General features: G+C 34.2%; 3 protein-coding genes across 3 annotated transcripts in view; 2 read left to right on the top strand and 1 right to left on the bottom strand.

Moving 5' to 3' along the window:
- HELRODRAFT_136334 (hypothetical protein) overlaps positions 1-2,891 on the top strand; it is a gene marked incomplete at both ends in the record, with an annotated part of 5,450 nt that extends 2,559 nt beyond the window's left edge. The window contains one exon of the mRNA XM_009022522.1: positions 2,826-2,891. Within this exon, the coding sequence (XP_009020770.1) occupies positions 2,826-2,891 (66 nt within the window). The remainder of the gene's footprint in view (positions 1-2,825) is intronic.
- A 3,914-nt stretch (positions 2,892-6,805) lies between these two features.
- On the bottom strand, positions 6,806-7,411 carry HELRODRAFT_82198 (hypothetical protein; the record flags this gene model as incomplete). The annotated part of the gene is made up of 1 exon (XM_009022521.1): positions 6,806-7,411. One exon carries the CDS (start codon positions 7,409-7,411, stop codon positions 6,806-6,808), a length of 606 nt encoding a protein of 201 aa, XP_009020769.1.
- Positions 7,412-19,974: 12,563 nt separating this feature from the next.
- Positions 19,975-21,060, top strand: HELRODRAFT_122109 (hypothetical protein; the record flags this gene model as incomplete). The annotated part of the gene is made up of 2 exons (XM_009022520.1): positions 19,975-20,064; positions 20,344-21,060. Coding segments are annotated over 2 exons (807 nt in total), but the record flags the coding sequence as incomplete, so codon positions are not given.
- Between the last annotated feature and the right edge of the window lie 2,345 nt (positions 21,061-23,405).

Below are 23,405 nucleotides of genomic sequence, written 5' to 3'. Positions count from 1 at the left end.
TGTATGTATGTATGTATGTATGTATGTATGTATGTATGTATGTATGTATGTATGTATGTATGTATGTATGTATGTATGTATGTATGTATGTATGTATGTATGTATGTATGTATGTATGTATGTATGTATGTATGTATGTATGTATGTATGTATGTATGTATGTATGTATGTATGTATGTATGTATGTATGTATGTATGTATGTATGTATGTGTGTATATGTGTCTACATCTATGTATTTATCTGAGTATGTATGTATGAATTTATAAAGAAAATACAAGAGATTAATCAAGAGAATAATTATGAAAATATCAACAAAATATGCAATAATTATAACAAAACAAATTATGAAAACTGGAGTGCTAGGCGCTGAGATGTAGTTAATTTGATTTTCTCGGCAAGTTATTAACGTTCTCGCGAATTTATCTCTACTAATAATTAGTTGCTTGTAGAAGAAGTAACCACTAACAACTACAACTAATAAGTTGTTGTTGTTAGTAGTTAATAAAGCAGCAGCAGCAGCAGCGGTTGCAATAGCAGTAGTAGTTTTAGTAGTAGTAGTAGTAGTAGTAGTAGTATTAGTATTAGTAGTAGTAGTAGTAGTAGTAGTAGTAGTAGTAGTAGTAGTAGTAGTAGTAGTAGTGGTATTAGTATTAGGAGTATTAGTAGTAGTTGTAGTAGTAGAATTAGCAGTAGGAGTAGTAGTAGTAGTAGTAGTTGTTGTAGTAGTATTAGTAGCAGTAACAGCAACAAATCTGCAAGAGGAAGTACCAATTTTATTGGTTTTAGTGTTAGTACTAAACTGTAATATTAGCATTTGACAGTAGTAGTGGTAGTAGCAGTAGTGGTAGTGGTAGTAGTAGTAGTAGTAGTGGTGGTGGTATAGTAGTAGTGGCAGAAGCAAAGTGTTACTGTTAATATGACATAACGATGACATTATAAAGCCACATCATTAAAACATAATAGACATCATCACAAAATTTTCACATCACATCACCTCATTTTGCATCCCAAGCATATGATGATAATGTTAACGCGACATAGGGTTCATGCTTATGTGTGTGTGTGCGTGTGCGCGCGCGTGTGTGTGTATGTGCGTGCGTGCGTGTGTGTGTGTTAAACGGTCGTTTCGCGCCAAATTAATTTTGGCAAACGATGAGTTAACAGCCATTTTGGGAGGACATATTATACTCGGCGCTATATAAATTGATGAAATTTTCTGTATCATTATTGGTTGTAAAGATAACATTAATGAAGAGTTGATTTTGTAAAAAAATCTATAATATAAAGAATGATATTTAATAAAATTCCTAATAGTAATATGACTACTTCAATTACTACTGTTACTACTACTAGCACCTCTACTAATACAATGCACACATACAAACCTAAACACACACGGAAACACATACATACATAAATACATACATACACGCACATACACGCACACATACATACAAACATAAATACATACATTCACACACACACATACATACACGCACACATACATACAAACATAAATACATACATTCACACACACACACACACACACACACACACATACATACATACATTTTTTATTTCATTTGAAATTATCTTTCATGCATGAACAATAGGGTATTTTTTCTTTCAGGAATTGGAAAAAGATTTGAAAAATAAAATTTAATAAAATTTCTATTGTCGTTTTTCATTAATTTTTTTTAGCAGGCAATGTAAGACCTTTATCACAAATATAATCATCCTCATCATCATTGCTACTATCATTATAGCCATTGTCATAATCTTCGTCGTCATCATCATCATCATTATCGTCGTCTTCTTCTTCATCTTCTTTTTCTTCATCTTCATCTTCTTCTTCTTCTTCTTCTTTTTTATCATCATCATCTTTTTCTTCTTCTTCTTCTTCTTCTTCTTCTTCTACTTCATGATAATTAAAACCTCTAACAAAGGCTCAATACTACGTGTATTCTTTTTGACCATAGCACCATTAAAAGGCAATTTCTACCTAATGAATATTCATGAATTTTTTTCATTTTTTTCTATTTTTCGTTTCTTTCATTCCATATTTTTTTTCTTAACAACCAATTGCGTCTTAATATTGCCAATAAATAGGTCGAATGAATATTCAATTGACCTAGATTATTTACCAAGGAAAAGCAGTTATTTAAACAGATGTGATATGCCCTGTTAACCGTCTCCAACATTAAAGGTTTAAGTGACCACTGGTTTGAGAGCTATGCAATGATGACGATGATGATGATGATGATGATGATGATGACGATGACGGCGACGATAATGATGATGACGATGATGATAATGATGACGATGACGACGACGACGACGATGATTGTGATGAAGATTATCGCAATGGCAACGATTATAGTGATAATGAAAATGATAATGGTGAAGATGATAGTATGGATGATGATGACGATGATGACGATGATGACGATGATGATGATGATGATGATGATGATGATGATGAAGATGATGATGATGACAATGATGTTAAAGAAGAGGATGATGAAGAAGGAAAAGTAAAAAGATGGACGGCGATGCAAACGCCAATACTCTGTCAACAGCATTTAAGTCAGTGACATGCAGAGCTCTTAATAATAATAACATTCGCAAACAATTCATGACATTAGGCGATGCTACGTTGTCACTCATCATCGTTGTGCTCATCATCATTATCGTTTTTGTCATGCAAATGTGATAAGATAAGAGTACTATTAAGAGTAATAAGATGGAAAAAAGAGTGATGAAAGTAATAATAGTGATTATTATTATAATAACAATCTAAAAATAGCGACCAATCACGAAACAGGTCGAGCCATGCTGCTGGATGACGTATACAACTCACAGGGACACACAAGAAACCTTACAAATTCTAGATGGCCTCGACCTTGACACAGACAAACCGACCAAGGAAGATGTGATGAGGAGGTTTGGCCTTGAGGAGAAGTACAGAGCAGGTGACCTGAACTGGTGGCAGAGGGTTAAGCCGAAAATGTGGGCCATGTTCGAGGAGCCCTATTCATCCAATGCTGCTAAGGTTTGTGCTGTGGTCTGCTGTAGTACGATGTGGTACGGTGTGGTTTGGTGCTATGTAATGTGGTGTGGTGTGATAATTATAATTATTATTTTATTATATCATAATAAAAAAAGATGAGAATAATGATGAAGATGACGACGACGACAACGGCGAATTTAATAATGCCGGAAATGACGTTGATTGAACATATGATTAACGGCATCGAATTTATAATGAAGTGAAGGTGCTTACTAAGACTGCCACTAACAGACTCTAGTAACTTGGTAGAATACTTTGAAGTAATTTTGTAGTAGTAACTCGATAGTAACTCAATAGTAACTCGATAGCAACATTGGAGTAAGTCGATAGTGGTTGTACTATTTTGATAGCAGCTTTTTAGTAACTTGATAGTAACTTTGTTGTAACATGGTAGTAATTTGGTGCTACTCTATCACTAGTATTTAAAGGAAATTTAATAATTCATTATTATATAATGTGATGGATAATTGTATTATCGTTTATAAAAAAAAAACGAGATTACTAAGTTAATTTTAGTTTTTAAAAAAATCTGATAATTTAAAAATTTTAAATGTTGAAATTAAATTCTAAAAGTAGTAAAACTGTTTAGCATTGTATAGCATAATAGTATAACACCTAAGCAGTAACAACAGTAGTATTAAGTAACAGTAACAAGCCGCACAATAAATTTAATTTGAAATATTTAAAAGAACTATGTTAAAAATAACATCCATATAATTGATAGCTTAAAGTAGCGTTAAAACTATTAGGGAAGAATTATTGATATGACAGCCTAGAATAACGTGAAGTGAATAATTAATGGCGCCAATTTCAAATGGCTATGCCCACTTCTGCCCTACAATACCCCTTCGTGCCCCTTGTAGGAGGTACTAAAGCATCGTAAATATTTTGGAGGGATCAAATCACCATACGAAATGTCAAAGAACATTGATCGATTCTATGTGACGATGTAATGACGTAATAGGTAATACCTACTTTGTTTGCACGCGCAAGTTCCGCATCCTAAACGTACGGCGTATGAGAGTCTTTGAGTTTCGGAGAGAGAGAAGAGCATTTGAACCATGTCATGGCGAATTAATAACGCGAGACATGGCGCTTCTACTGTCTGAGCTAACTCGCCGACCTATTGTTTTTGTGATAATTGTGATGGTTGTAATAACTTTCATGACTATGGTGGTTGTGATTATCCGGCAGCGATAAAAACCAAATGAAATGATTCAAGGAGAAAATGCTTTTGAAGAAGAAAAAAAGTTATTTAGAAGTAACAACATAGCAAATTGAATGAAATAAAACAGAAATACGAATTGAGAGAGGGAAGATAAGAGAGAAAAGGAAGAAGTAAGGGAAACGACAGAAAGGAAAGGAGGAAGGGAGAGAGAGAGAAAAAAAGAGAAAGAGAGTTAGAGAGAGAGAGAGAGAGAGAGAGAGTTATGGAAAAATAATATAGAGATAGAGAAAGAGATAAAAAAAAGAGAAATAAAAAAAGATAGAGAAAACAAAAAGATGAAGAAGTACTGAACGAGATGGAGTAAAAGAAAAAAATAAATGAAAAGAAAGCAAATTAGACGATTAGAGAGTAGAGCATCGGTCCCTCGGCTAGCATTTGAAGACCGGTTAATCAAATAATCCACATCAATCCATGCTGGTGGCACTGAGGATGATGATAATGATGATGATGTTATGACAATGAAGATGATGATGATGATAATGACAACGATAAAACTGTCATGACCTGATGATTATAGTGGTGATGACTTGACGATGTTAGTGATGTCGATATGAGGACGATGATGATGATGATGATGATGATGCTGATGATGATGACGATGATGATGATGATGATATAGATAGTGATGATGACAATTATGGCGATAAAACAATGACAATGTTGATGTCTGAGATGATGATGGCATTGAAAACATTTTTTGTCGGCGGTTATGTTTTAAGATAATGATGACAATAGATGACGACGACGATGATGATGAAAATGATGAAATGATGATAATGCTGGAATGATGGAAAACATCCAGAGCAACGATGACGACAACAACAACGATATGGATTTCTCAATAAAAACAATAAGCTCTTCCAGGAAAGCAGTTAAAAACGATAACATGAACGTAAACAAAATTACACGCGCGTTACTTGCGGGTGCACACACACACACAAACACACACACGTACGTGCACACACACACACACATTTAAACGCATATACTAACACACACACAAACACATTCACACGTAAGGATGTAGTGATAAATGTCCACAGGTATGCATGTATAAGTCTACTTTGTATAATAATAATTATTTTCAATTAAGCCATGAGTGTAGGCTTGTTGATATTGTATTTTGATATATATTTTAAAATTTATAATCGTACGTGTGCGTGATTGATGTGTGTGCGTGTGTGTATTTGTGGGTTATGTGTGTGTATGTGTGTGTGTTTCTGTGCGTGTGTGCGTTGTTTTGCCCATTAACAATCTAGGCAGATAGAATTAGGTAACGGTTTATTTGGCGATTCCATTGCAGTTGTCATACATTGGATGAGTGAGATCTCATTTCCTAATCCTGAATGTGTGTGCGTACCCTAAAAAAAAATTTTACCTCGATTATTTTGGTTATTATTATTTCTTTTTTTTTATTTCTAATTATTTTTATTTTTTGTTGAAAAGATATTGTTGTTTTGTTTTGTTTTGTTGATGCAAGTTTTTATTAATACAACGTTAGCATTTGGTCGTTGATTTATTTTAAAAATGTTTTTTTAATTGTTTTTTTTTTATTTGATGATTTGCTCCGACTGATATTGGATTCGTTATCGTTATCAATCCAGCATCGCATCAATGATGTTGTATGTTTTGCGTGTTGTTGGTATGATTTGGAATGTTTATTATAACATTATTATTGTCATTTCTATTATTATATTATTATTTCTATTATTATTATTTCTATTATTATTATTTCTATTATTATTATTATTATTATTATTATTATTATTATTATTATTATTATTGATTGCACCTGTTGTTAATGTTGAAAACGTCATAATCATTCGTTCGGATCTATATTTCATGAGTGCATTATCGTTCGCGTAACTCGTTAATAATTTCACGTTGGCGACCGTAGAAACCATGATGACGATTGCAACTGAAGATGCTGATGATGATTGTAACGATGATGACAATGATGATTGCGACTAAATGATGATGATGATGATGACGACGACTACGACGGTGATGATGATGACGACGACGACGATTATGATGATGATGACGATTATGATGATAATTGCTTGGACGATCTATCAATATATTTTGCCATTTCATTGTAAAACGCTTGAAAGCAGCTCTCTCTTTTTTTTAATTTATTCTCTAGAAAACTGAAATATGTTTCGTAAATTGCTTTGACGTTGAGTGTTCAGCGAATGAAAATTCAATTATTTTGATGCAGAGTTTATTTTCAAACCATTAAATTGAATTAAAATTGGTTTTTCTTGAATTAAAATGACAATTTTTTTTATTGCAAAATATTTATTCAATTAAAACACATTAAATTAAAGCTTTTCAATTTCAAACAAATCTTCAACCATTATGAGTGTAGCTAATTAAACGACCTCAACCATTATTCAAAATACAAAATTAATTTTAATTAATAATAATTTTATAATGCATAATATTTCAATGTCCGTTAAACCAAATAATGTCATCGATGTTCAAGTTAGCGTCGGTTTGCAAATCAACAGCTCCCTTGGTGAACAACCTTGAGGAATTCCTTGGCCAGGCAGTTTCTTGTCTCCAGGTAGCACTTGTTTGTGTAGGTGACTCCATCTTCGGCGCAAACCGGATCGAGGTTGAAATGGCAGGGGATGTTGCAATCCTCCAGACATTCACCATCGTACATCACTTCCACTGATGCTTTCTTCATGCAGTTCTCAGTTTCCAACTCGCATTTGTTCCAGTAAGTGACTCCATCGGAACCGCAGACAGGCTGTCTGAGTGGCTGGCATGGAATGGCACATGACTCAAGTTCCGGTTGCGCTTGGCACTCTCCTGCGTGTGCGATTGATATTTCCTGCTTCTTGAGACAAGATTCAGTTCTCATTTCACATTCGTTTCCGTACGTCACACCATCACTGCCGCAAACAGGGTCGTACATTCTGAAGCATGGAATGGCGCACTCTCTCAATTCTTTCACTTTTTCACACTCACCTTTCATTACCATTTCAACCCTCAGAGCCTTTCCACAATTCAAGGATTGAAGCTGGCACTCGTTGCTGTACGTCCTACCATCGCTGCCGCAGACTGGATCGTAGTTGAACTGGCACGCCATGTCACATTTCATCGCCAGGTTCATCGAGAAACCGAAGCACAAGAGCAAAACTGCAGCCTTCATAGATACCATTTTCTTTCGATAGATCAACGTCCTGTCCTGAAGAGAATAAGACTGATTCGAAATTGTATTTAACAACTTTTACTTGAAAAAGTCGGTAAATAAAACAACTGTTAGTTATCTCTACTCTTCGACTTCTATTTATACAAAATGATTGCCAGTGGGTTCGATGTTTGCAGGGTTGAAGCGATCGTAAGTGGTGCGTCCATGCTGATGATGCTTCTGAAAATTAGCACATGTGGCGTTCGTTCTGACACGTCATTTGCGCCGATGTCATCTTCACACGCGTCATTGAAGTTATCTTATCAGACCATTGTTATTTCTTATTTCCTTATCATTTTGTTTTACTTTAAAGCAATATTGATACAGCATAAGCACTTATCAGTTTACACAGCAATTAAAATTTTATAATTGAATGAATGATTGAATAACATCCAAACGTGCAACGAGAAAAAAATGTTACAATTTTCGGTAAAAGTGAAGCCTACAAGAAAAGAAACAAACGCATGCACTATGTTTATACAAACACAAACACACCACACACACACACACACACACACACACACACACACACACACACACACACACACATGACAACACACACACACACTAAAACATACATGTATGCATAAAAATGATTTATACCAAAAAAATCTGGTACATGAAAACTCGAATGCAGGCACAATAAAAAATACAAAAATCACCAAAATATAAATAAATAAACACAGACGTATACAAACATAAAAAATACGCACATACAAGCATGCAAAAACACGTACGCACGCACGCACGCACACAAACACATACACACACTGAACACATACTTGCACAGAATAAAGCAACTTCAACTTAATGCTAAATGATAGATAAGGCCTATCACTCTTGTGTGAAAATAAATGACGCCAGTTATTGCGACGGTGTCTTTGTGTCGTGTGGCTGTAGTGACGCGTCGTTTCACGCCACGCACGCCGAAAGTTTGAAGCGTCAAAATAAACGACGTGGCTTAAATTTGATAAGAATTAATTTGAAATTTGAAAGCTTTTGAGATATTATTTTTATCCTTTTCAAGTTTGATTTTGGGAGGATCTTGTTAAAATTTAAATGCCTTATTGATACATATGAATGTTAAATATTAATATTACAATTATCAAAAAGTCTAGAATGATTTACATTTGAAATTACATCAATTTGTCACATTGCTCATGTTAAAACAGCATTAAAAGTGATGAAACATTAGCGATTTGGCCATATTATCAATAGGATATTATCTTTTTGCATGCATTGTCATTATTTTATAATCACAAATATGTTTAATTGTTAACAGTGTTCCACGTAATTGTCATTGCTATTGATATGTAAGTACACTTTGGGGTCTTGAGGATGGAATGATGTTGGTTTCATAGCTGAGAATGGAGCGTTTTGTTGACGGTGAAATATGTTGTTGTTGCTGTTTTTGTTGTTGTTGTTGTGGCTGTTGTTGTGGCTGTTGTTGTTATTTAGTTTTGTTTAGTTGATTTGTTACAAAGATAGATAAACGACATAGGAGTTATTAAAGTATGATGAGATATAATGACAATAATATCTTTGTTGTTGTTGTTATCACCATCGCCATTGTTGTTATAGTCGTTTTAATTATCGTTAATTTCATCTTCGTCATATCTCTTGCCACGTTATCATTAATGTCATTACTCTTGATTACAGCTGCACAGATATCATTAATATTATTATCTTTATGATACCTTTCATTATGTTTTTTTAACATTATCACTTTTTCTCATAAAAATTTTCATTATGGTGTTCACATTTTTTATATATCCCAAATTTTTAATTCCGTCATCTTCTCAACCACACAGTTCACCTACATTTTCTACATCATCTGTTTCTTCATAATGTAACTCATTTAAATTTTAAATTTTTTAAACTCGAACTCAACTACGTGGCCAAATTTAAGAATGTAAGTTAGGGCTGTTATTATTGTTATTATTATTGCTATTATTAATGTTATTATTATAGTTATTATTATAGTTGTTATTATTATTATTATTTTTCATTTTTCTCTTGTCTTTATTTGTGTTTTCATTTGGCTTGGATAGAAAATACAAATTATGTTTTATGTTGTATGTTGTATGTAATGTAGGCAGAACTCGAATGTCAATGATCTTTATTTTGTTTAAGATCTGTTTGCATTTTGTAATTTTTTTATTTAACCATTAACACACCCCACACACACACGCACGCACGCACACGCACATACGCGCTCACACACACACGCAAACACACACAGTCACACACACACCTATATGGATCAAGTTTAATTTTCGCAAGCTTTTGGTCAAGAAACTTTATTTGATAATCGCCCTCGACCAAGGGTGTGCCTAAAAAACTCAGTTCTGATGCACCAACTCTGGGTATTTCAGCCAGCGCATGTGGCACCTGAAATAAACTTTGGCAGTGAAGTTCGCATTTTTTAATGTTTAACTCTAAGCCAATTGCAGCGGAGTTATGCTTCAAATATTCGTAGCCATCGGCCAGAGTTGGACCGTCCGAAGCTATGCTGATATCATCCAGATAAGCGCAAACGAAGGTGGACGAAGCTTTCTCTAAGAGTGGATGAAGAGTTAGTGCGAACAACAAAGGACCAAGGGGATCACCCTGCTGCACCCCCTCGGACGATTCTACAACCCAAGAGTGGTAGCCAAGGGAAGAGACTCCGCCATAAGCAGAATGGCAAAAATTATAGATGTTGGGGCAAAAAAGTTTGACAGCCTCCAACATCGAGTCTCTTCTCAATGTATGTATGTATGTATGTATGTATGTATGTATGTATGTATGTATGTATGTATGTATGTTTGTATATATGTATGTATGTATGTATGTATGTATGTTTGTATGTATGTATGTATGTATGTATGTATGTATGTATGTATGTATGTATGTATGTATGTATGTATGTATGTATGTATGTATGTATGTATGTATGTATGTTTGTATATATGTATGTATGTATGTATGTATGTTTGTATGTATGTATGTATGTATGTATGTATGTATGTATGTATGTATGTATGTATGTATGTATGTATGTATGTATGTATGTATGTATGTATGTATGTATGTATGTATTATCACCAATTCAGCCAATATAGGTGGTCTATTAACCAATCAGATCAATGCCGTCTGATTCAGTACTAATGTTTTTATTGCTTCCTACATTCATTTATTTGTTTATTCATTCATTCATTCATTCATTCATTCATTCATTCATTCATTCATTCATTCATTCATTCATTCATTCATTCATTCATTCATTCATTCAGCATTCTTTTTCATATATTTTTTTGACATGTCTATCTGTCTATTTCGCGCGTATTCAATTATATAATTATATCTATTCATTCATCTGTACCTTCAGTCATTCATTCATTCATTCATTCATGTGTGTATGTGAAGTGAAAAAACACTAACCTACATACGCACACAAAGAGACACACGCACGCACACACACGCACGCACACGAACAAACAAACAAAAACAAGCACACTGTCTTACATATCTAACCATAATAAGGCAAACTCAGATGTACGCGTAACGTTACGCAGTGAGAAGAAACGCCCAGAGGAAGAAGAAACGCAAATGAATGGACACGCACTGTGATGATAAAAACTAATTTAAATATATAAAGATCGTAAACATAGGACGTTGGGAGAATTGAAGATGGAAAAAAGAAGATAGTAGATAGAGGAAGAAAAAGAGAGAGAGAGAAAAAAAAAGAGAGAGAAAGAGAAAAAGAGAGAGAGAGAGAGAAAGAGACAGAGAGAATGAAGAAGAGAAATAAAGATAAATGAAATAAACATCAAATGAGAAAAGACATGTGCTCCATTCAAAATAAATGTTCAATTTAATTGTTAATTGAATCGACCATACAACTTTGAAATGTGATGATGAGAACGATGATGATGCTTGCTAAAGATGACGATGATGATGACGATGATGAAAACGATGATGATGCTGAAGATGATGAGTATGATGATGATGATGAAGATGATGATGAGGAGGAGGAGAAGGAGGAGGAGGAGGAGGATGACCATGATGACCAATATCATTGTTTTACTTAAGATAGAGATGGATATCAAAGAATGAGTGGAATGATAATGATGATGGAGATATTAATCATGGTTGTGATGACAATAATAATTACACCAAAATGGCTAAAATTAAGTTTATCATCATAATCGTCATCATCGTTATCATCACTATCACCATCATCGTTAAACCTTTAAATCAAAAAAATTGTGATAAATAAATGAAATAAAACTATTTTTTCATTACTCAAAGATTTTTCTTTATTTGAAAACAATTTCACATTTCAAACAAATTCAATCATATTTGCAAAAGAACGACGAAAAAATGGAATTTCTCAGAAAAATTAAATTGAATAATATGGCTCAGCACGAGCGCTAAATAACGTTCCATCGACTGCTGCTTAGTGCCGATTCGACGTATTTCGATATAATGTATCCGGTTCTTCCGTGTTGATAACATCAATGTATTTTAATGTATTGTAACTGTAATTGCATTATAATGTATTGTATTGTAATGCGTAATGTCATTGTAAATACAGTTGTATTTGCAGTGTAGAGGTATTGTAATGCGTTTTACACCTTGGTATAATACAAACGGATATTGAATTGGTAAATTTGTTGGTTTTATTGATGAATTATGCGTATTGTTTGGCTATTTTAATGCGTTCTATATCAAGGTATTTCAATAACGTATTATGGAATGTACAGTGATACTCATCCCCAACAACCTTACCAATACCTTACCATTTACGATTCTCTCTCTCTCTCTCTCTCTCTCTCTCTCTCTCTCTCTCTCTCTCTCTCTTTCTCTCTCTCTCTCTCTTTCTCATTCCCAACCGTTTTGTTTCTGAAGGATTGTTTTCACATTAAGCGTCACTCCCGATCTACGATTCCCTCCAACGACCTTGAAAGACACTAAAAACACAAAATTTATGACTTTTATACTGCTAAAAGTACTCAACAGTTGGTTCATTTTACACTGACTCATGGATTTCAAGGCATTCCAGAACTTTTAGAAAATTTTCATGGTTAAATTCAAACAGAACATATTAAAAAGAAGTCAACAGTTGATCAACCTCCACTTATTAACACTATTAACACTTCATTTTTACCAAAAAAGAAAATTGAATTTTTGTGTTTAACAATGCAACATGGTTTTTCCAAATTATATTTTGTATGAATATAATACAATGCAGTGTACATTTACTAATAAAAAATAATGTATACATACATCTTGTGTACCTTTTTCCATTTGGTTGTAAATATGCTTACTCCCCATTTAAGACCCCTCCACATTAAAAAGTCGCCTTTTAAAAGTCGTTAATATGGAGAACCACTGTAGTAGTGTAAAGGGAGCCTTGATGAATTGCGTTGAATTGTATTGATAACATGATTTAGAGGGATTTTATTATTGATAAATTATTTGCTATTCTGTTTGTAAAAGTAGTTTATCTCAGACACTTACGTTGATGAAGTGTGTCCGTATTCTTCGCTGTGAAAATAAATTAATGTGTGCTTGTATGTATATATTGTAAGATTATTTTTCTTGTTACATCAAATTTTTGGTATATATGTAGCTAGTGTAATAAATAAGTTGAAAATTTTTTTTGCAGAAATATTCATAACAATACAGTCATAAGATGGAATTGTAATGAAAAATTATCATAATAATAATTTTAAGAGACAAATTCTGTTTCTTACAACTCTCTCACTAACGTTTTTCAGAGGCGTCAAACAGCATCAAACCACACAGTGCACGTGAATACGCATGAAACAAGACACCACACACAGTGCATGTTAATGCGGTTGGCTGGGATCTCCATGCAGTCGAATCCGGTCATTGCAATTGCAATGCCAGGCACTTTATCTCTACATCGCACAGGAATTAATTTTTAAAGAAGTTGTTGCTGTTATTATTATTGAAATTGTTATTTAATCTGCTATTGTTGATGTTGGTAAATGTATTTTTATTATTTTTACCATTATTCTTTTCATTACAATTTATTTTCATTATTATATTTTTTTGGTTTAGTTTTTAAGTCTTACGGTGTATCTTTTTTCCATGGTTTTTGTTTTTTTACTCTTAGCTTGATGAAACTTTGTTCATTTGTTTTTGCTTCATTAGAGCCATAAATTTACCCTGTTCAATTTGAGTTAAAGAAAACTAAACAGAGAGGCCAAATGAATTTTTTCATTTAAACAAACAGATGTAAGAGTTCACATGTGTGTGTATGCGTGTGTGTGCGTGCATGTATGTGTGTGGCTGTTTAGTGTGTGAAATGCGTGTGCGTATGTGAGCACGCTGATGTAGCACAAAAACATAGGCAGCCCAGTGTATAATCGCGTCCGTACGTACGTAGACTTTTTGTGTTAGTATGTTTTATTTATGACTATATGTATGTTTGTATGTAATTTTGTATTCAAATGTATTGTGGTGTATATACTACCTATGTACGAATCTGTATGTGTACGTATTCATGTAGGTACGTATGTGTATGTGCATTCACAGAGTTGTAATTCATTTGCAAGCAGGCCAATGCAAGCGAGGGAGCGTTGCCAGATAGACACGTGGGTGTTTATTATAATTTAACTTGACGTTCGTTCTGTCTGTTTGCCCATGTTCGCCTTTTATAAAAACCGACGTTTGGCCAAAAAATTGCAAGCGTGTACTTTAAAATATTCTCATTTATATTTGTGTTTGTATGTCTGAACAAGTGCACTACACATACAGTTTTTATATGTTTGAGTTAATGCATAAATTCTAATGAGAACATGTAAGCAATGTCTGTTTTTCGTGTTTTTATCTGCAAATTTATTCACGTTATTCTGTCTGTTTGTACGAACATGTGACCTCAATTAATAATTTGTGAACGTCACAACAACATACACACACGCATACAACACACAACCACACATACGCGCACACACACACGCAAACACAACCACTTATTCACTCTTTGCAATAGCAGAAGTTTTTGAATGGACTTAATTTGTTTATCTTCAGTGGCATTGGAAGGATGTTGAATATTTTATTACTCTCCAACACTCTCCTTGACTTCAAATTGGTGCCATTAAGTTTGTTTCTTTCTCCTCAAATAAGAAAATAAGAAATGTTGACACGGAGATGGTGATGACGTCATTAGGCTGATGAGCTGATGACGCGTAAAATCATTAGATGAAGATGACGTGATAAAAAAATGAAACTCCAACAATCACCATAGTAAGATCATAACCAGAGGAAGACAGTAACGTTAGCCGTTTCTCTAAATCTCTTACAATCACTTTTGACGAACTATCTTCTTTCTTCCAGACGAAAATTTTCCATGTCGTCATCATTCAATTTTTTAAACAACTACCTTACTATCGAATGGTTTTATGTAGCTTATGACACAAGCTTAAGTTTAAGCTTAAGTTTAAGCTGGATTTGAACCTGGGGTGAATGTGATTGAAATTGAACTTACCAAAAATTATAAAAAAAACTAAATATTTACACTTTTGTCGAAATCATTGTGAAAAAACATTAAATTATTAGCATTAACATTGACGTTTGTAGTAGGCGATGATTATCATTAAAAATCATGAGAAACATAACACCCATACATACATAAGAACTCATCAACATTGTTTTTCATCAGAAAAGTCAACAGCAAAATGCAATGTGATATCGTTTAATGTAATATAATGTGATATAACGTGATGTAATGTGATGTAATGTGATTTAATAAACTGGTCGGTCTCGAATTTGAGTACCTGAAGAGAGCACAACTGGCCTTTCACGCACTCTTTTTCTCTTGTTAAGTAAAAAACGTAGTTGTGGTAGAAGTAACAGCAGCAGCAAAAATTGTAGCAGTAGTAGTAGTAGCTGCTGCAAACTAAGTAGTAGTAGTAGTAAGTGTTATTTTTTCTAGCTTTTTGTTGTTCCAAGTTGTGGTGATAGTTGTAGTGAATTTTATTGTTGTGTTAAAATGGTAAATGACTTGTTATTGGACGTACCTATTGTTGTCATCGTTGTTGTTGTTTTGGCTGTTGTTGATGTTGTTGTTTTGGTTGTTGTTGTTGTCGCCATTGTTAGTGTTTTATTAATTATTTTTATATATTGTCTTTAATGTTTTGAAAATATTAATTTGACTTTGTATTGGCAAGTTGTTTGTTATTTTTTGTTTTTTGTTGATACAATAAAAAAAATTATATATATATATATATATATATATATATACATACATACATACACACACATACACACAAACATACACACATTCACGTACATACATTTTCATACATGTTTCGTTTTGTAGCGTTTTTTCATGTCGATTTCGACAATTATTCTGTGTTTAAAGATTTTTTTGATGTAGGTGTCACTGCTGACGCGTGGTTGCATTATGAATTCAGACGTGCTTTTGTGGTTTTTTTGAAGTGGTTCTTTTTAATTGGAGTATTTTTTGTGGTCAGTAACATTGAAAAAGTTGATGTAATGTTAATATTAGTAATTTTAGTAACAGAATTTGTCTTAGTTGTGTTAGGAAAAAAAGTTTAGTGCAGTTAAAGTTTTTAATCTTGATGTTTTAACAGTTATAACTAAGTGATTGCGTTATTATTTCAATGGTAATGTAACAATGAATTGATTGTTTTTCGGCGTTTTGTTATGTAATCTTTTTTATTATCAAAATAAGAAAATATCAAAAATTTTGTTGTTGATAATAATTTTCTGATGTTACTGTTGTTGATGTCATTGTTGATGTTGTTGTTGTTGATTTTTGTTGTTCATGCTGATATATTAATTGGTTTATCGTTCTCAATTTTTTGTGTAAAGTTTTCATTAAAAGCCAATAAAATTTAGTACACTTGCAAATATTTGGTCATTTTTTTGACCCCACCGACAAATTTCAAAATTTTAAAAATTTTGCCCCACTGTTGTTGAGATACTGTTGATGCTACTGCTGCTGATGACGTCATCGTTGTTTTGTTGTTGATGGTAGTAATAATGTTGTTTTGAAGTTTCGTTGATGTCATTAAACTAATTCATTTCAAGCAAATGTTTGGTTTCCTTTGAAATGGGGTTAATTTACAAAATTTGAAATGCCAAAATGATGAATGACTGGAATTGTTGATGACGATGATGATGACGATGATGATGACGATGATGATGACGATGATGATGACGATGATGATGACCGTGATGATGCTGAAAAACATGATGACGAAGAAGAGTGTGTGGAAGAAACAGTGCTGCCACATTTTTAACGCTGATGCAATGAAAAATACCAATGAATCATGTATAATTGTATAATTTTGACAAAACAGCGATGATGAATTTTAATGTCCATTTTATTATACTGGCCACATTTTCGCGTCATCAATATGCCAACAGAAGTTTTTGTTTTGTCTTATTTTTTATTTTTCAGAAGAGCAAACAAAATCTGTTTCATGAAGATTTGTAGAGCAAACATTTGAAAAAGCCAGAATCTAGTTTAGACAAAAATATATAGACGATTTCTTGTACAAAATAAATTGTTCTCAGGATCAAAAGCTGAACTGAGCAGTTAATGTTGGTAATAAAAAGCGTGCAACGGCAGGATTTGCTGTGGAAATAGCAGCATCGTTTATGGCGTTTGACTGGTATAAATATTTTATGCCATCTCCTTTCATCTTACCTCCATGCTTTGCATGTGCTTCTCCTGTTCACGCTCTCTTTCCCGCTCTCCTTCTTGTTTTTGGCTACTGATTTTTTTCAGATGGCGTTGGTTGGTTGTTGTTTATAATGTGGCGATTGCAGCAGCGGCAGTAGTGAGTAGTGGTAGTAATAATAGTATAGTAACTGTAGTGATATCGTTGTTGATGATTGTGTTTTTGATAGCAAATGATTTTTTCTTACAAATATAATTTGTTCACAAAACAGCTTACTTCGTTGTCAACTTTCACTTGCAACATATATAATAAGTGATAAAAATTTAATCTAATTAAGATTAGTTTGAATCCTGACGTTGTTTGTTATTGAAACTTGTTTAAACTGTTTTAGTTTTATGTGGTGTAATCTATTGATATGTTTTTTTATTAAACTATGAGTGTTTTTCTTGTTATTTTAAATAGCGGTAATGGTTGCGGCTGAAGTGTGCTTGCTCAGGTCACGTTTGAAGTCTTCACGATCTTGGAAGCCTCTTTGATGTTGTTCAGTGTTAATGTTGTTGCATGTTGTTCATACATACTACATGTTGGTGTTAGTGTTGTTAGTGTTGTTTGTGTAAATATATTGATGTCATAAATCATTTATTATTTATTTAGATGTCCATTTTGAAGTAGTTTTCCTAACGTATTTTGCCATGTTTTCAGAGAAATTTCTTTTTTCTTTTTTTTATAATATTAAAAAAACCCAACAAACAAATTTAAAAAATTTACTGGTAGGCTTGAGCCAATTTTTATCACTAAGCTTTCATCACGTATTTATCGTCTCACTGTTTCCAACAGCAATTATTGTATTCATTCATTTGTTTATGGTTCTCCCTTCATTCTATCTTTATTCCTCCATCATAACTCGCATCTCTTCACCCCAGCAGCAGACATCTCAAGCAGTAGAAGCTTAAAAAGATGTCCAATAGAAATATGTGTATCTGTGTGTGTGTGTGTGTGTACGTGCAAGTACGTGTGTGTACGTGCAAATACGTTTGGTTGTCTGGACGTTTGTCTGCGTATCTGTTCTTGTGTGTACATTTTTGTGTGTTTTTGCGTGAATTTTTTGCGTTTTGCGTATATATTTTTGTCCTTACTATTTTAAATACAGACAAACAACGATCTCAAGTTTATTTAATGAATTTTTGTTTTAAAAATTTTGATGACATAATTAGTAATTTATTTAAAAATTAAAGTAAATAAAGCAAACAAGTGAAATTTGAAGTATAAATGAAAGAAATAAATCACGATGAAAATGAAAAATTGCGAAAAATTAATGATTTATGAGGCTGAAGAAGAAGTTGTTTAGGATGTTGTGGGAAAAGTCATAGGAATCACATGCGATGTCTTATAGGCGTACAAACATACATGAATACGTACACAAATACAAAAAAATACGTACAACCATACATAAATACATGCATAAATACATACTAAAAGTCAGACATATACATACACCTGCATATTCATACAAGTAGCACAAACAAAAAATCGAACACAATATAGCATGCAAATTGAATGCCTACAAAAGCATCTGTACACCTAAACCTAAACTGAAAATTTAATTTCAAAATTTGTTTAAACTACAACAAACTCAGTCTTGAATTTTTTTAACAAAAACATTCGCGTTGTTTGCTATTTGTTTTCATGCAAAAATGTACTTTTTTATGTAGCTATGCTCATAAACCAGACAAAAATTTTTTTAAAACATAATTCACATGTTGCAAAGACCTACAACAAAACACCAACAAAAACGCTTTTTTAAGCGCCCACATATGTTTATGCACAAAAAAAAACAGAGGGGACAAAAAAATACTTAGCGCATAAACAAGCTACCAGAACAAAGCAGGACAGTGGAGTAGATAAGACATGGAAGGACCCACGGGTAGACAAGCGAAAGACTAAACAACAGCAGGCAGCTTCTGCTGTTGTTTACATCTTTAAACGTGTAGCTACTTTGTTTCCATTGCAATGTTGTCGCTGCTGTAGTAGTTCTTAACTCTGCTATTACTGCTGATACTTTTAATGTTACAACTACTGCTACTACTGATACTGCTGCTGTAGCTAATACTCTTACTACGGTCACCACTGCACTACTACTGTTACTACGGCCACTACTGCACTACTACTGTTACTACGGCCACTAGTGTAGCTACTACTGTTACTACGGCCACTAGTGTAGCTACTACTATTACTACGGCCACTAGTGTAGCTACTACGGTTAGTAAGGCCACTATTATCGCGTCTGCGGTTTTTTTGTTTCGCTTGTGTTAACGCCAGCCTCAGTGGACAATTAATTCGTGTCGACTTTGGCGGGAGAGAGAAATAAATAAGTGGAGAGAATGAATGAAGAGATTAGTCTGGATGAAACAGTAAGATATATGTGGTGGAAACGTTATAATTTTTATTCTTCTTTTATTTCAGCGAGTAGTTATATCACGAAATTTGTTTTTATCCAGCGTAATTCCTACCAAAACTCTTCATTCGATCAACATCTACATCTTCGTAAATTATTTTAGCGACAGTTGTTTTTATGGGACGAATATGTATTTTCTAAAATTGTTTTAAATTATGAACAAAATTTTAACCATTAAAAAAAATTCTGAAATAATTTTAACAACAACAACAAAAACATATTCTGCGTACTATTTATTAAATTCTAAGAATAAAAATTTAATACAATCCACTTATTTTTATCTATTTTTTAACTTTAAATTATATAAATGTAATTATTGGACTAAAATTACCACAAAGAAAAATTCCAATTGACAGGTGGTGGCAATCATCTCGATCTTCTTCATAATCGCTTCGATACTCACCTTCTGCCTGAAGACCCATCCCTCTCTTCGAGTTCCATCCGTCAGGAACATCTCCATTGCCTTCAACTACACCAAACCATTCCTCCTCGACTACAACGCTTACGACGATTACGACGGTCTTGATGACTCGGGTACTGTGTTGGATAAAGCAGTTGCGGCAAACGCGACACCAAGCCAACGACATTTTTCAACAAAGTCAACAACTTCAACTCCGCTAACAAAATTTTCAAAGCAGCAAAAATATCATCAGCAGAAAAATTACTATCACAAGCAGCAGCAACAGTACTATCAACAACAGCATTACTACCAGCAACAACAGCAACGACAACAACAATACAACAAAAAACAACAACGACGGCCATATTTTATGTTAGAAAAGAAAACGTTAGACCCACACGATGCATTTTTTTACGTGGAGTGCGTTTGTAACGCGTGGTTCACCTTCGAACTTATCATGAGGTTTCTAGTGAGTCCAGTTAAACTGGTTTTTCTGAGAGCTCCAGTGAACGTGGTAGATTTTGTAGCAACTTTATCTTTCTACTTAGACTTTCTGATGACGAGGCTGAAGAAGGAAAATGATTTTTTAGAATTTTTCAGCATCATAAGAATTACAAGACTTTTCAAACTGACAAGACACTCGCCAGGGCTCAAAATTCTCATCCATACGTTCAAAGCCAGTGCCCACGAACTAATGCTCCTAATCTTCTTCCTTATTATCGGCATCGTCATTTTCGCATCCCTGGTCTACTATGCCGAAAGAATACAGTACAACCCCGACAACAACTTCACTTCAATACCTGTAGGTTTGTGGTGGGCCATCGTCACAATGACAACAGTAGGTTATGGTGATATGACTCCGAAAACATACTTAGGAATGTTTGTTGGGTCGTTGTGTGCTCTCACCGGGGTGCTAACCATTGCCCTGCCTGTCCCTGTCATCGTCAGCAACTTCGCACTCTTCTACTCGCACACGCAGGCCAGGGCGAAACTGCCCAAGAAACGAAGGCGAGTCCTGCCAGTGGAGGCAGTGAGGCCAAAAAATCACTCGAAAGAAAGGAACGGCAGACCAAATCATGCAGCCGTTCGAAGTCACATTACGTCAATGAGTGGTGGTGGTGGTGGTGGTGGCAGTGGTGATGTCGGTGGTAGTAGTGGTAGTAGCGGTGGTAGGGGTGGTCCTGGAGGTGAGATGACAAGAAGACATGCAAAAGCCGAAGTAGATGTCAGTTTTGTACCAAGGAGAGAGAGCTGTAACAGTGGCAGGAAACTCCATGCGGGTAGTGGTGGGTGTGGAGTCGGTGGTGGTGGGGTGGCTAGAAGGGACCATGGCGTGGAGAGGTGTCTCGGGGGCAGTGGGAACACCACTGTCCACACCGGGGTGGGACAGGAACAAGGTTGGTACTTGCTGCTGCTGCTGATGTGGTTGTTATCATTTGAGATGATGGTGAGTGAACATGTTGTTGTCATCATTTGTGATGAAATTTGAAGGTAACCTATGTTTCTAAATAATGATCAAGGCGTTGACTGCATGCAATATGTTACCTTTCAAATACAGCGGTGGTGCTAACGCTGAAAAAATATCGCCATAGTTCATTTAGTTACTCACACCTAAGAAATGTCTCAAATGAATTCACTTCAAGACTCTCCTTCACTTTCATTCGTATTGCAGTGCTGTAACAAGTTTGCTCCGTCTGTGTGTGTTTCTGTCAGAAAGTGTGGATATATATATGTCTGTGTGTGTGTGTGTGTGTCTATGTGTGTGTGTGTGTGTCAGTGTTTATATGTGTGTTTGTGAGTGTGCGTGGATGCTTGTTTCATGATCAATAGTAAAATTGATCTTATTACACTCTAACGACAGTCACGTTAAAATAATCAACCAAAAATTCACCTAACGACTCAGTAAATTGTTAACACAAAAACTATACCAAAATCAGTAAAACTACCAGCACCATAAACCAGCAAAGAAGCTATAGCAACAACAAAATCAATGACATTAGCGACAGCAACGACAACGACATCACCAGCATCAACAACAACGAAAGTAACAGTGATAACTTTTTTCCACTCCACTGCCTTATATTTGCATGACTACCGGATGGCTGCGAAAAAAAACCTTCTTTCTTTTTTTCGTCATTCTCTTAACAAGTTTTTTTTTCATCAACCCTCTTTTCCATCAAATTTTTTTTAATAAGAGTTGTTGAAAAAATTTGAATTTTAGAAAGTACGACGTTTTGTTTGAGTGTGTTTATTGCTTGTATGTGTGAGCACATGTGTGTGTGTAGTGTGTGTGTGTGGGTGTGTGTAGCTTGTGTGTATGTGTGGGTGTGTGCGTGTGTTTTAGGAAATTTTTTGTGAGCAGAGTTGCGTTTGCAGTGAGAAAAATTATTTGAAAGCTTCAATGATTGATGATCACTTCCGGTTACTATGATGTGGACGAAGATTGAGAAATCGGTGATGGTGGTGGTGATGATGGTGGTGGTGGTGGTGGTGGTGGTGGAAACACTGAACGGTGATTTGGATAATGATGGTGCTGATGATGGTACTGATGATGGTTGTGATAGTTAAAATGATAACGATGATGATGATGGCGATGGTTAATACGACAATGGTGACGACGACGATGTTAACGATCATGATGATGATATCAATGATTTATGATGAAATGAATGTTATGTTGTCTACATTAATTAATAAATAGATACAAAATGATTGGCTAATTTAATACAGTGATAAAATAATTGTTATATAAAAATGATGATTTATTTTTAATAAATTCTGTGAAATATTTGATGGTGAAGTGTTACTTAAAGTATTGTTATAACCGTGCTACCGAACGCACTAGATTCTAGCGTATTCTAGAATGTTCTAGTGACTGGAACGTTCTAGAGTATGCTGGAATCGGACCATCGGGAAGAATCTAGAAACGACGCTTGCGAAGAGTATATAAGCGCACGTCGCAAGATATTTGTGATTGGTGATATTCGTGATTGGGATATTCGTGATTGGTGATATTCGTGATTGGGATATTCGTGATTAGTGATATTCGTGATTAGTGATATTCGTGATTAGTGATATTCGTGATTAGTGATATTCGTGATTAGTGAAATTCGTGATTTTGTGAATAGCGATTCGGTGAATTATTTAAAGCGATATTTGAATTGTTTGTTGACGTTGTCATAGCGATAGATTTTGAAAGATTTAAAAGTTAATTGTTGCGTTAGTGCGAATTTACTGGAAATAAACGATTAGTTGATTTCTTCTGTAAATAAAGTTTAATAACTAATAATAGTTGATTTCTTCTGTAAATAAAGTTTAATAACTAATAATAGTTGATTTCTTCTGTAAATAAAGTTTAATAACTGTTTGGAGTATTTTATTCAA

The sequence above is a fragment of the Helobdella robusta genome (assembly GCF_000326865.2).
Source record: "Helobdella robusta unplaced genomic scaffold HELROscaffold_32, whole genome shotgun sequence".
NCBI classification, from domain to species: Eukaryota; Metazoa; Annelida; class Clitellata; order Rhynchobdellida; family Glossiphoniidae; genus Helobdella; species Helobdella robusta.
This window is presented reverse-complemented; position numbering and strand designations above follow the sequence as displayed.